The 15,205-nt window shown below is 31.0% G+C and overlaps 1 protein-coding gene across 1 annotated transcript in view; it reads right to left on the reverse strand.

Annotated features, from left to right (window-relative positions):
• The window catches only part of LOC144840442 (protein FAM117B-like), a 28,639-nt gene extending 13,626 nt beyond the window's left edge, over window positions 1-15,013 (reverse strand). The window contains exon 1 of the mRNA XM_078696254.1: window positions 14,578-15,013. Within this exon, the coding sequence (XP_078552380.1) occupies window positions 14,578-14,842 (265 nt within the window). The 5' untranslated portion in view covers window positions 14,843-15,013. The remainder of the gene's footprint in view (window positions 1-14,577) is intronic.
• Between the last annotated feature and the right edge of the window lie 192 nt (window positions 15,014-15,205).

The following is a 15,205-nucleotide window of genomic DNA, read 5'->3' on the forward strand; positions in this document are numbered from 1 at the left end:
AATACCCTGGATTCTGGCTGGCTAGCTGCCCTTGCTATGGTAATATACCTCTCTCAATGCAAACATAGCTAGCTATGGATTTTAAAATTGAGATATTTTCTAATGCGAGGAAAACAATGCTTAAATAATGTGGGATAATAATTTAGGTCTAATTCCTGGCCACTACAAAATGGTTTAAAATAATAAATTTACCATTTTCAAAATAAAAGTTCATATTTGTGGAATTACGCCTTTAATTGGCTGTTCTTCTGAATGTACTGTACAGTATATCCAGCATTAATGTTTATTAAATTAATTAATGTTTAAATGGTAGTGATATGCCCAAATATGGTAGTGATATGCCCAAATATGGTAGTGATATGCCCAAATATGGTAGTGATATGCCCAAATATGGTAGTGATATGCCCAAATATGGTAGTGATATGACACCATCATGTCCATATATGGCACATCATATTTTTTTGTCACATAAAGCTTGATAGTGTAGACAGAGCTTTAGATTATTAAATATGTAAGCAGTTTAAATACAAAGTACACACTGATATATTAACTGGGACATGACCTTGTTTTATAATTAATCATTTGCTAAATAAAATATTACGTATCAAACAAGAAAACAGCATGCTACCTCATCCTACAAACTCTAAAGGTTCAATCTCACAGTTGGATAAATTTGATATTTTATGCAAAAATTATAGCATACAGTGCTAAACCATCTGGCCATGGTCTATGGTTCAAATCCCAAAAGAGGTTATTTTCAATTCTGTAATTTCATAACAACATTCATAACATACTGGCTTGAAAATAAAACTAATTTATTATGACAATGCTTAGAAGCAGCCAACTTCTATTCCCGAATGAATATATCTGTCAGCAATTGTAACCTTGAAATAATGCCAGAGTTCACTTTTACAACACATTACTTTTTAAACATGTCATTCTACAACTAGCCATCTGCACTTGCAAGATACAAAGTTCAATCGAGCATTATCCACTAGTCCTAGTCCAAGTCCAATCATGTTTTCTACTGCAGAGACTGCTTTACATAATTTAATTTTTCTATATCTATAGTACGAAACTAACATAGGAAGGTTGCTGTATTTTATCTCCTTTATTGAATGGGAAAACTGAGAAATCAGGGGGAAGTGGGGGGTTATGTTATGAAAAATTATCTAATCTTATAAACATACCAAAATGGTCCTAATACTAGAGAGAGGCTCCATTGGCTACTGATGTACAGATACATTGAATTCACACAAAACTGAGTACTGTTCTAAAGCTCTGTCTACACTATCAAACTGACAAAAAATGTGATGTGCCCATATGACGATGATGTCATATCACTACCATATTTGGGCATACCACTACTATATTTGGGTACATCACACTACTGGTAATAGTAGACAGAGCTTTACAATTATGATATTACAATGTTCAACCAAAACACCACATAAATAAACATGCAGCTGGACATCATAAATCAATGCCAGTTTAACATAGAATGGTAAATGGCAGGTTTTAAAGTTTTAATACTATATAAACTCAACAGGATCTTTAGTTTATGCTTTCATTTTATTGATCTTATTACTACCTTTCAAGCAATCCATAAATTTTGTTTGACCTGTACAGAACAGACCATAAAAACATTATCAGACCATGGATGTGATTATACTGAAGTAGGCGGGTAGGATTATGTATACGAAGACATAGCTAAAGAAAAACTCCAAGGAACGATTGAAAACATTTCGGTAGTTGTTTATAAACGAAGGTCAGCGTTGCAGCTTTATTTAACTAAAAATAAAATTGGTTTCCAATTTGGTGGTTGTTCATATTTGGTTGTGTAATGATATCATTGTCTTCTATAGAAAGAATATAGTATAGTAAAATGGTTTAGTAATCTTTTGAGGTTTTTCATGGTCTTTTTTTGTAACACCCAGTGCAGTTGATACTGGGGTGAGATTCAAAATTGCTCTACAAAAAATCATTTTCTCTTCCACAAGTTCAATTTTTTTCAAGTTTTTTGTTCCCCTTTAATGTTAACTTGTTCGTTATGATTTTATATAAAATAATACAGCAATGATGTCATTACTGTGATGATAATTTCAAAGGCAAGTCATGGTGTTTTAAATTTTAAATGTCAATATATAATTAAGATGCATTTGAGATTTATAGTTTGAAATGAAATATATGCCAAGCAAGCAACACATAGTGTGATGTGACCTGATCTATTTGACCATAGCTAGGATAGTAGTAGTACTAGCAAAAGCTGCACAAATAAGCCCACAATAACACTTAAATTGAGTCAGAATCCTATAGCCTAGGGCTGGCATGCATTTTACTTGTTAACAGACCTTGTCATCGGTTTTAATGCCATTTCATATTCAAATTATGATAAACATTATGTTTGCTTGTAAGGGTGCCAACATTTTAAAAGTATTTTAGTCATGATTTTACAGTAGTAATAATAGAGCTATTAAACTACTACTAGTAGCTATTTACATCAAGCTCTGATGAACTTAAACACCATCTATTTTTTGACAATCTCGAAATCCATAACGAATACCAAATTGTAACAACAGAATCTATACCCCATGTTAATTATGAAATGACAGGTAATATCTTTGACAAATTTTGTAAACTATTCTTAACAATCGCATGGAAAGAACGCAATGAAATTTATAATACTTTTTAATTACTTGATTGATTTTTGTACTACATATTTAAATATACAGTACTTTTTACTTTAATTTGTACTTTAATTTCAGTATTGTTTTTTTTTTTTTTTCTTTCCCTTTTTAATCACTTGTACTTTCATTTATATTGTAATCAATTAAGTGTTTACTATTATCTGTGTACTATTATATTATTTTGTTGCACATCCCTTGTGGATACAGTAGTGCCTCTGTTAAAAAAGAGAAACAATAAGGTTATTATTATTATTTATTAAAATAGTACTACTATTACTAGAGTGACAAACTACTGTAAGTAATCAACAGCAAAGTGATGCCAAACAGCAGAGACTCCTCAAAATAGCATAATATGACAAATTAAATCTGAACAGATTTTTTTAAAAATACATACAGTTTTTGTAAAGTTAACACATTATAAGCTGTTGATTTTTTAATTTCATAAAGCTATTATGTAATTACATACTTTGTACACAATAATTTAGATCATCCAATAATTACACAACCTTAAAGAACAGTACAATAATTTATGGTCTTTGCCTTAATAATATAAAATTATAATTTCTTGTATGCTTGCTATTAATAGTATAGTTGGTATACATTGCTCAATTTATCTTCCTTTATTAAAACACATCTTATTTAGTATCCTTGGAAACTTGATTGCAGTGATATTCATAGAGTATAATTTAGCTAGTGATACAAACATGTTCATTTATGATTGTGACCATTTAAAGCTCTGTTTATACTATCAAACAAAAGTGTGATGTGCCCAAATATGGTAGTGATATGACATCATCATGTCCATATATGGGGACACATACATTTTTTTGTTGAATACTGTAAAGTTTGATAGTGTAGACAGAGCTCAACTACTATCCTTGAGGCCACAAACTACATACAAATCTGCTAGGCTTACTAGTATTGTTTTTGCATACAGATATCCAAACTACTATCTACTACTAAACTAGACCATTGGTTACTCTAGTTAGTACAGTAGTTGTCCATATTCACAAATCACACTTAAAGATGTATTGTCCCCCTGAAAAAATAATCCTTAAACATTTTTTTGTTGAATATGCCATTTTAATGTCACCTATTAGCTATCCACTTTGAAAAAAAATTGGATCAAAAAAAATATGTATTTACCTAAAAAACTGTAATTTAAAGCAAAAAATAGTCAAATTGGCTGCCAGTTGAATTTAGCCATTTATTTTGTCATTTTTTAAGTGAAAACATAAATTGTTTCCGTTTTTTTTCTATGGAAGTGGTTAACTTTATTAAAACTACAAAATAATCTATTCAAAATCTGATTTATTAATCTTCATTTTTCATGTTTTTGGGGGACAATACATCTTTAAGTACAGTAAGATATTGTTGTATTAAGTATGTATTAAGCATTTTTACTTAAGTCTGTAAATATTTTAGAATCTAGAATGTTTTTAATTTTAAGGGTATGTTTCCCTTTCAGAAGCTCAAGATTGAATGATGAAGATGAGCACAGAGCGCATATGTTTCTCCAATAGAAGTGAGACAGGGAAAAAAGGTTTACCATTTCCATAAATTATCTTCAAATAAAATTCTGCCATATAGTGTAATGGAAATTGATATGTAATGGCCACAGTGTTACAGTTGTTAATTGTACATAAAGCTAGCATGCCGTTCATAATTAAGGCTAATTATTAAATAAAATTGAAATACAATTCTCGATATACTGAGGCTGCATCCGATTTCTGTTGTGTTAGCTATTTAAACTGTGCAATTTCAATAAAAGGTTCAACTCATCAATGCTGTTTTTATAGCAAACTGATTATTTGAATACCCTAGCCTAGCCTACTGTAAACTTGTAGCATAAACAAAAAGGGCATATTGCTTTGTGACAGCCATTTCATAATAATTACTGTATATTGAAATTCGGTTGTGGTTCTGTTGCAGAGTTTATTGATACTTACCCTGTACTGTACTGTACTATAGTAGATACAACTTTTTTGAAAAATATTACTGTACAATATTGTACTGAAAATATAGTACATAATAAAAAAACTATGTTTTCACTGTCTAAATAATTTTTTTTTTTATAATTTTAAAGGTCTGTTTTGTTGTATCCCATCAAATATGTAAAAGTTTTGGTCGAGTTCTTTTTATTAGGGCATCAGTATTCTACCTTTGACCCCATTTTCTTCTCCTTCCTCTAATAACCCCCATCCTCAAACTAATACAGTATAAACCATGTAAACAACATATTTTTTCTTTTAGTATTCCTAAACCAGTGACATTAATGTATAAATACTGTATGACCTTTTATGGAAATGTTCAAACACACATTACTATTACTAAAATTAGTAATAAAATGTCATTATAATGTAAATTTAGTCTGCAAAATAATTTTACTACAGACAGTGAAATGTTGGTTGTTTTCTCCATAGAGATAATACAGTTAACTATAATATCTCTACTGCATGTTGTATGTCTTAATTTAGATTTAAACTTAAAGATGTATTGTCCCCCTGAAAAATAATTTTTAACATTTTTTTGTTGAATATGCCATTTTAATGTCACATAATAGTTATCAACTTTGAACAAAAATTGAATCGAAAAAAAAATGTATTTACCTGAAAAAAATGTATTTTCAAGTAAAAAAATAGTCAAATTGGCTGCCAGCCAATGGGTTTTTGGTTGAAATTGACCATTTATTTTGTCATTTTGTTATGAGAAAACATTATTTTTTTTAACGGAAGGGATTAACTTTATTAAAACTACAAAATAACCTATTTAAAGTTTGATTTAATTAATCTTAATTTTTTCATGTTTTTGGGGACAATACATCTGTAATTGAAAAGTCTTATTATATGTCCCTGTTTCTGCTACATATCATACAGTAAAAACATACCATATATATATACGGTATGTACTGCACGGTATATTCTTGGCAGCAGAAACAGCTATCAATTCTGGATGGAAGGAATTGAAGAAAGAATTGGTTATTTTTTCATGAGCTATTCTAGCACTGACCTACTAGTAGTATTTTAAGCCATTACCAGCAATCTGTTGGTCATATTATTAGTTCACTATGAGCATTAATATAGTAGTCTCATGTGGAGATATGGAGCCATAAACCTAGGTCTCGTTCACATTTCATATTAATCATTTCTACTAGTTTAAATTGACATTTATGGTACACAACAGATGGAATCAAACCGGGCCTAGACTCGCTAATATTTTTCTTAATTTGTCTGCAGATTGAAACTGCAGATTTACTTTGCATGAGAGTTGACCATTGCGATACATACAGATTTTACATCCCGCATGGAAGTGATTTTGTATTTGGTTCTACAGTATCTGGTCAAAATTACAACATCAGGCTCCTAATTAAAGAGTAAGTTACTAAATACCATTAGTGATTGGTTGAAATATAATTAACAATTAATAAAAAGTCACTGTAGGAAGCTTATAAAGATGAAAACCAATATATGCACCAATAATTTTATAAACAAGTAACTATAAGTTTTAACAAGATTGTTTCAAGTGGGTTACATTTAAGTGGAAGAGAAAATGAGTTTTTGTTGAACAATTTTCAATCTCATCCCAATATCACCTCAAAACACATCAAAAGATCACTAAACCACTTTACTGTACTCTTTATATGGATGACAATGATATCATATCATCATATCATTCATTTAATTTTTTTTAAATGCTGCCAAAAATGGAACATGATCACCAGATACAGAGTACAGTACAATAAGCTTTCCAATCCACAACAAATTGGAAACTGAAACTCTACCATTCATGCCACACATCATTTTTTAGAGCCCAAAATAAAAATAACAACTGTAACTGTATTTAATAGCTCATATATAGCTTTGTTTCAACAATTGCTGAGGTACACAAAAGCATGCTACTAATACTTTCTGCTGCTGCTATGCTAGTGCTAAGTTTAGCCATAATTGTTCATGTGAGAAATATCCAGTCAATTTATCAACCCATATGGCGATTTCACCAAACAACTGTTTATACTGTACAACATCTTAATTAAGTTCCTAGCAACTGTTACTGAAATTATCTGAGAAGCCTGTGCGTTATCCTAATATAAAGTGGACCAATACAATTTCTTGAATCTTACAGCTAATGTACAGTAATATCGAAAGTTGTTTTTGAAGTAGCCAATTCACAAAGTTCAAGTTGGAGCACTTATGTTATACTGTACTAGGTAAAATGTTAAATTAGAATATTATCATCTCTATTTGTTGTACAGTAGGTTTGCGGTACACAGTGTGTTTCCAAAAGGAAGTAAAAATATGGTTGAGAATGTCAGCAGCTACTGTATTTCCTTTTGGAAAACACATGTGTTAATTCGCCATAAATAATAATAATTATTAATAATGTATCTTTACCTGTCTGTCCTATTAGTAGAGGAGAAACGCACAGTGGGGGTGGATATTATAATAACAGAGGTACAAGGAATTGAAATCATACTTGGGATGGGAATATACACAAAACCCGTTTTCCAGTCGACGTACAGTAACATTACGTCAAGTTGTGTTAAATTTTCAAATCGTTAAATTTGATAATAAATCATGATAACGATGACCACTATTATTTACACATCTTTACGCGACTGTTCATAGTTCATCGAGCATTGTTCACATAGAAGTGTTGCTAACTGAAGCTTGGAAACACGCAAATGGAAAAGTCCCATGTTCTTGATGATGCAACATGGCCTCCGGTCAATTCAACGCAACTCAATGTTGAATGCAAAACAGGCTTAATGTTTAATGATTTTCTAGTGTTAACTACATACTAGTTATTTTCTAATCTAAATTATGTATCTCTACAAATAACTACAGTACTGTAATACGTGGGGAAAATATATTATATTTGCACTATTGTTTCCCGCTTTGCATTTGAACTTAATATTACTATCATTATTATAAAATTAACCTAGATTAAACTTGACATGCAAGAGTGGTTTTACAAAACACACAAAGGCAATAGACCATCTGCACTGAAACAAAACAAATTCAACATTTCAATAGAATTCCCAGAGAACAAACTATTCCTACAGAGGGGAATTTTCCTCCATTTTGTGCACAAGTGTACACAAAATGTTTGGTGCTATTTGCAGCTGCAAAACTTAATGATTTTTAAAGCTACATTATCAGTTTGACAAAAAAAAAATGTGATGTCCCCAAATACGGTAGTGATATGCCCAAATATGGTAGTGATATGACATCATCATGTCCATATAATCTTGCAGTCCTTGTTGTTGCATTTTCATTTAAAGTTATTTATTGAATTATTTTGGGTGTGAAATTGTTTGCCTATCACTATCCGTCTGCAAATTAAAATTGCTTATTATAAGGACAGGTAACTTTAAAACTCACCTTTTTAACATCTATACATGTTGGCTGGCATTTCACTGTTTGAACACATGGAGAAATTGTACAATACGATTGTCATATATAAAACACCTAATTTATTATAAATATTAGAAGTTTTCAGTAGGCATGTTTTTATATTGTTTATGTTATAATTATGTTATATATCTCATAGTGTATGATGATTCTAAGGGCCTCAACAAGAATGTGTTAAAATCCACTTATTTTTGCTTATAATTTCAACAGGCACTAGTATATTACAGTAGTAGTAATAATAATATCACTAAAATGATATACAATGCTGTATTACAGCAGCTGCTGATAACTACTGTGTATTTTTTCTCAAATGTCTGTTCTTTTTAGTTATACTTTCATTAAACAACAGAACGCATTCTATCATCTATCTACCAGGCAACCAGTTGTTACATTACTCAGCCCAGTGAGGAAACTCCCCATTGCACGATGACACCTAATTATAGCACAGCACAACCTGAACAAAGAAAAGCAGCTTAAAATTTACAAAAAAAAATAATCAACTTATTTTTAAAACAATCATTTTGGTATTAAATTTGTTGAACATGGTTTTCCAATCATTAAGGTTTGATTAAAGTCATGGAATAGAGTGTATGCCAAAGGAACTAAATTCTGTTAGGAATAGGAATATTTGAGATGATCCCTAGGTCAGAGTTGTAGAAGTTTAATGAATGACTCTGTAAACAAGTGCTATTATAATAAATGAAGTGTGTACAATTCTCCTGGGTTGACCTTGAGAAGTCCTGCCAAAATCATTGACTGAAATTCAGCCAGAGCATCAGGTAACAAAAAAAACAAATCAATAAAATTTAAAATACATCTTAATTCAGGTAAACATTACTTTCTTTTACTGCACAGGGAGACAGTCTATACAATACAAACACACTATGCTAACATCAAAGATGATATTAAAGCCATATCAATAAATTTAAAATAGGGCTAAATAAAAATAGAGCCATTAAGATTGATTGATGATAGAGATAAATGATAATACAGAATTACTGTACCCCTTGCTAGTTATTACTGTGTGGGTGTATCTCTTGATAGGTTAATGGCTAGTGCCTATGGTGGCATAAACACAGATAATTCTCACAATTCTTCTTTTCTTTTCTTTTCAACAACTACAGTAGCCACTACTGTACTACTGCAAAAACGATTCTTCATATGTTTTTAGGTTCACCATAATCTATGATCAATCAAAATATCCTACGTTATATATGCCACTATAGGGCCTACTGTATAGTAATGTTTAATATGGTCCCTTTTCAGTTTTGTGATTGGCCATATTAAGCTGCAACACTTGGTGTGTTAAAGATGAACTCATAATTATAGATTCATACAGATAAGTACAAAATGTTATGATACTCCAAGGGATAATAAAACTCACTGCAAAATCTCTCCTACTGTAGGAAGTAGAGGTTTAAGTTCAGGTGAAAGGCCTTCACTGGTAATCTGGACACAGAGTTCAAATTCAAGGTGAGAAATCATGGACACATTTTAAGCTCTATCTTCAGGTATCAAGTTTTTGTCTTTAAAGATTTGGTACAATTATTGCACATTTTATTTTGAGCACTCTAGTAAAGCTCTGTCTACACTGAAGATATTCTCTGGTCTTATAGAATAGTAAAGCTCTGTCTACACTATCAAACTTTTATGTGACAAAACAAATGTGATGTGCCCATATATGGACATGATGATGTCATATCACTACCATATTTAAGCATAATACTACCATACTTGGGCACATCACATTCTTTTGTCACATAAAAGTTTGACAGTGTAGACAGAGCTTTACTATTCTATAAGACCAGAGAATATCTTCAGTGTCTTTTGTGCCCTGGGTGGGAAGCCACATCATTTTAATTTTAACCCAATTAGTGATACTTCCTATAAGAATTGTCTGTACTTCCCACCTCAGTATACCAGTTGCAAGGACATCTTTTATGTAATAATATCGGATGTTAACCACATTCAGTCTGCCCTGCACTACTATATGGAAACTAGCTACTGCTGTATATTTATTATATAGTACATGTACTGCAATTATCGTAACATATTTTTTTAAACAATAAATATTGTGCAACCAGTTATGAAAAGTGTTACAATTATGTATTTTTAAAAACAATGAATATTTTGCAACCAATTATGAAAAGTGTTATCCTGTACAAAGAAGGCCAGGTTATAGACTGGCCCTACAATTTGTTCACATGTTGGCATATATAATGGTCTATTGTGCAGAGGTAACAACCCTTAACATTAGCCTTAAACCCTTTCATAAGCCTGGTTTCTTATCAACCATTTTATAGTACTATATATAGTAGTATTATATATCACAAAAAAATGTTTGAAAATATCAAAATTAAGTTTTAATATGAGGTAATTAAGTTTTAATATGAGGTAATTAAGAATCCTTTTACAAAATTGTTGTGCTGGAAAAATAATAAAAAATGGATACAGATTTTTTGTAATATTAGTTAAAGTAAAACAAGATTTTATAAACACTTCCTGAAATCAAACATCCAACTCAAGATAAAAAAAAATGTTTTTGTATTCTTTATAAATCACACTGTAAACACACGTGCAAATTATTATTTCTTATTTATTAAAGATATATTGTTCCCTTAAAAAAATATTTTTTTTAAATTTTTTTGTTGAATATGTTATTTTAATGTCACATAATAGTTATTCACTCTCACAAAAAAATTTATTTACCCGAGAAAAATGTAATTTAAAGCAAAAAATTGTCAAATTGTCTGGAAGACAATGAGTTTTTGGGTAATTTAACTGTTTATTTTGTCTTTTTATAGGTGAAATAATTTTTTTCCCCCGTTTTTTTTCTTATGGAAGTGAACAACTTCATTAAAACTGCAAAATGGCCTATTCAAAGTCCGATTTTAAAAATCTTTATTTTTCATGATTTTGGGGGACAATACATCTTTAACGCTACTGTGTACTATCAACTCTGTATTTAATATGCTGCACTTTCTATTGAGCACTAGCAATGAAACTGAAAGAAAGGTAGCATTTGTTGGTGAAGGTTGAATTCTGGTATAAATTTTGAGGCTTGGAAATAATACAGAATGTAAATTGTAATGCAATTGTGTGTTTAATTGATATTTCATTCATTAGTAGACGTTAAAGATGTATTGTCACATGAAAAATGAAGCTGATTAAAATCAGACTTTGAATAGGCCATTTTGTAATTTTAACAAAGTTTATAAAAAAAACGAAAAATTATATTTTCACTTATAAAATGATAAAATAAACAGTTAAATTTAACCAAAAACCCATTGGCTGCCACATAGCCAATTTGAATATTTTTTTTGTTTTAAATTAGTTTTTTCAGATAAATATTTTTTTTGGGATCCAATATATGGTCAAAGTGAATAACTATTATGTGACATTAAAATGGCATATTAAACAAAAAAATGTAAAACAATATTTTCAGGGGACAATATATCTTTAATATATTTATCATTCATTTTGGATTCCAGGAAAAACTTGCCTAACGTATGTTTTCTACTTGGTTCATGTGCATGCATATTCATCTATCACATTTTAAAATGTCACACAAATTATCTAGTACAGCTGATAATAATTTCATTCATTTTTTTTATTTTGAAATACCATTATCTCATAATCGATAGATAGGCAAATAAATTTGAACTAAAAAAAATGTTGTACAGATAAACAGAAAAAAACATAATAATGGGATTATTAATTTCTTTCAACTAATCTAATTATTTCATTTTTTTTAGTTGTTATTTGTTTCAAAAATGCATCAGAACCAAAACAAATTTATAACTGCAGAATTTAATTCCATCCCTGTATTGGTGAGAATAATCAATATTATTTATTTATGAGCAGATCCCTTACAGTGAATGAAAAGAAGACCCCATAGAAAGCCTACTGATCTGGTGGTACCCTCTGTGCCATGTTTAGATGTGTAGAATTTATTCTGAACTCTACAGGGCAACATAATTATACTGAATCTTTAATAATAAACTAAATAACTAAACAAATATGTATTATACTAGCACATATGGAATCTACAGTACATAATGTTATCTGAACATGGCATATATGTAATGTAACATTGTAGTAACAATGTCTACATTAAATTCTAAAAAAACAAGTAATTTATTTTCGATTATAAATAATTCATATATTATTATTAATTAAATTAATGAATAAAAAACAACAATCAATGCTATGTACAATTAATGGTTACTACAGTAGATTTCAATTGACAAAGAATAAAAAAAAGACAAATTTTATCAGCTTTTAAGAAACCAATTCAATCAGTCATCGGCTTACAAAATAATAAAATGTACCTAGTGAAACACATATTAAATTGAATGGATGCGTGGAAGAAGGCAGGAAGTAACGTAACACGGGCAATTGCACATTAACAAACAATCTGCTCACATCACGCCTAGTGCATTTTAATCCAGCACCTCTAGTCTAAGGGACCAAACTAAAGGGACCAGCTGTCTAAAATCTATATACTCACTGAATACAATTGATCGATGTAAAGATTGTTGCTTAAATACAATTTATACCCTAACTGTAATAAGAATACAATTTTCTTTGTAAAGTGGGAGAGAATGTGATTGAAAAAAAAAACATTGACCCGATGATAAGAAGCAAAAACCAGATTAAAAATAACAGTAATAAATAATTAACTTCACATTTTTTTTTTTTCCAATTGATACCTGGTGGAACATAGGAAAAATAAGCTTAATAGAACTTTAAAATGGTGAAATGTTATGCTAGGATACCTAACGTGAAAACTACAATACAAATACTGTAATAAGAGACACATTTTAATTTTATAACTATAATTCCTAGCCTAACAATTTCAGTGAATTAGATTGGTGACCTATTTCATATATCAATATGGTCAAATTGTTATCAAGTTGGCTGTTGTTAGGCACTGTGCTAAAAAAAACACATCAGATCTACAGTAATAGTTGTATCAAAAGAACAACAGCCTAATCAATTATGGATAACAGTTACTATTTTTAACACTATCATCACTATTTCCAATAGTTTAGCACCAAATGAAAGGATAACAAAAGTACTGTTAACTACTGTATATCTTTTAGTGTTAAATTTTTTGCAACCAGTATATTAACTACTGCAAGTTTGCCATTATTTATGTTCAGTTGTTGATACAGTAAACTGACAAGGACAATTTTAGTTATAGTATAGATAAATTTGCATGCATTGTTGTATGGCTAATGACACAAATCGTAACAATTTAGGGGTACTATCTATTTGAATGGGGTGATTTATTTTTTGTTTGGTGGAGATAAAAATTAGGAAATTTCTGAAAAAAAAAAATGAAATGCGATATTGTATTTGTAGTAGACCAATGTCGAGAATGTAATCATCATAATTGTACAAGTATTTACAACTAATAAATTCATTAGTAGGCCTAGATTAAGCAATATCGTAGGCTAGCTCTTATTAATCATTATCAACAATTGGGGGATGAAACCTAGTTGTGACCACCAAAAACAGTTCTCATCAGCTGCCTACTGTAAGTGCAGAAATACAACAGATGTATACTTTTTTCTATCAATATATATTTTAAAACATATTTTCCCATATTTCCCAATGTCCAGGGTCTAAACTAGGTTGGGACCCACTTGAGCATGCACTTAACATGTTGCAAAGTTATTGCACATGTGATTAAGAATCTGGTATGAAACCCCACTTAATTATGAATTTGAAGTCTAGAAGCTCTGTCTACACTATCAAACTAGTTTGACAAAAAGTTTGATGCCCCCAAATATGGTAGTTATATGACATCATCATGTCCATATATGGGCACATCACATTTTTTTGTCACATAAAGTTTGATAGTGTAGCAGAGCTTTACATCATCATCATGTGATAATATCAGTTGCACTTGAAATCAGTTATCAGTTGTACCAACACAATCTAACAACAGGACACTAAGCTCGCATTGCCAAGATAGGAACTCGGCTGCAAAAAACAGTACTGTAGTATGTACATATTCTCCGCGGCACTGCGTGTCTGTAAGAGGCGTGGAACTGATCGTGTCGCAGCCACAAATAAACCCTTTGATCTCCGCAGATCAGCATCCTGTTGTATGTTAGATTGATTGTACTTATTTTGATCGCTATAAAATAAACTTGTGTGGAGTGCTGTGAAAGAATGCACACAAATAAAAAACCACTCAATCAAAATAGATCTGTCCCGTATAGTAGGGTTAAAATCAAAACATCAAACAGACCGATTGGTATGATTGTACTGAAGAAATACTGATTGTCAAATATTTAGGCCTAGGCCTTACACTATAGCCTTCCCTCTACTACTATCTAGCCTAGGCCTAGCTAGCATATTGTTGCTATGGCTATGCTATTGTTAGTTAGGCCTACTAATAATAATATTAATTGTTGACATTAAAATTATTTAAATTAACTTATTGTAAAATCAGGTACACAACTAACCTTTGAAACAAGGTGAACTAGGACTTCTTTCAGGTGATGTTCGATGGTCTGGAGATCTTCGTGACTTAACACGATGTGATTCCCAACAAGGCTGTGTTGGTGAAGGAATAGGGCTGCCCCTTTTGCCATTGCTGATGCTGCTACTACTAGTACGTGTTGGGCTACCCTGCCTGAGAGTAAATGGAAGTGTAGCTCGCATCGGCTGGGGTTTTGTAGCACAAGATGGAGAAGTCCTTCTCGGTCTCTGTGGCCCTTGAGATGACATTTTGAGCTTATTCACACACTTTTTAAAAATTCTATCTTCTTTTAACACTATCAATGCGATCACAATCGTTTCTAATGCAAAACAATCACTTTTATTCGCTTACAAACGACGTCTGTTCCGCCAAAGCAAAGAGAGCCAAAGCGACGTCCGTCGTCCGGCCGTGTGCGCGAGTGCCGTGTGTGAAGTAGTGTGTGCACGTCTTGTTTTGATCGCTGGCGTATAGCCAATCAGGCTCGTCCAATAATATATAATTATAAATAATGCAGTATCTGTACTTCTTCAAGTGTGAAAAAGAACAATGACGGAACGAGGCTGGCAAACTAATTGACTTGGGGCTTCTGATTGGTCAAAAAGTTGATCTAT

The sequence above is a fragment of the Antedon bifida genome, chromosome 4 (assembly GCF_963402885.1).
Source record: "Antedon bifida chromosome 4, ecAntBifi1.1, whole genome shotgun sequence".
NCBI classification, from domain to species: domain Eukaryota; kingdom Metazoa; phylum Echinodermata; class Crinoidea; order Comatulida; family Antedonidae; genus Antedon; species Antedon bifida.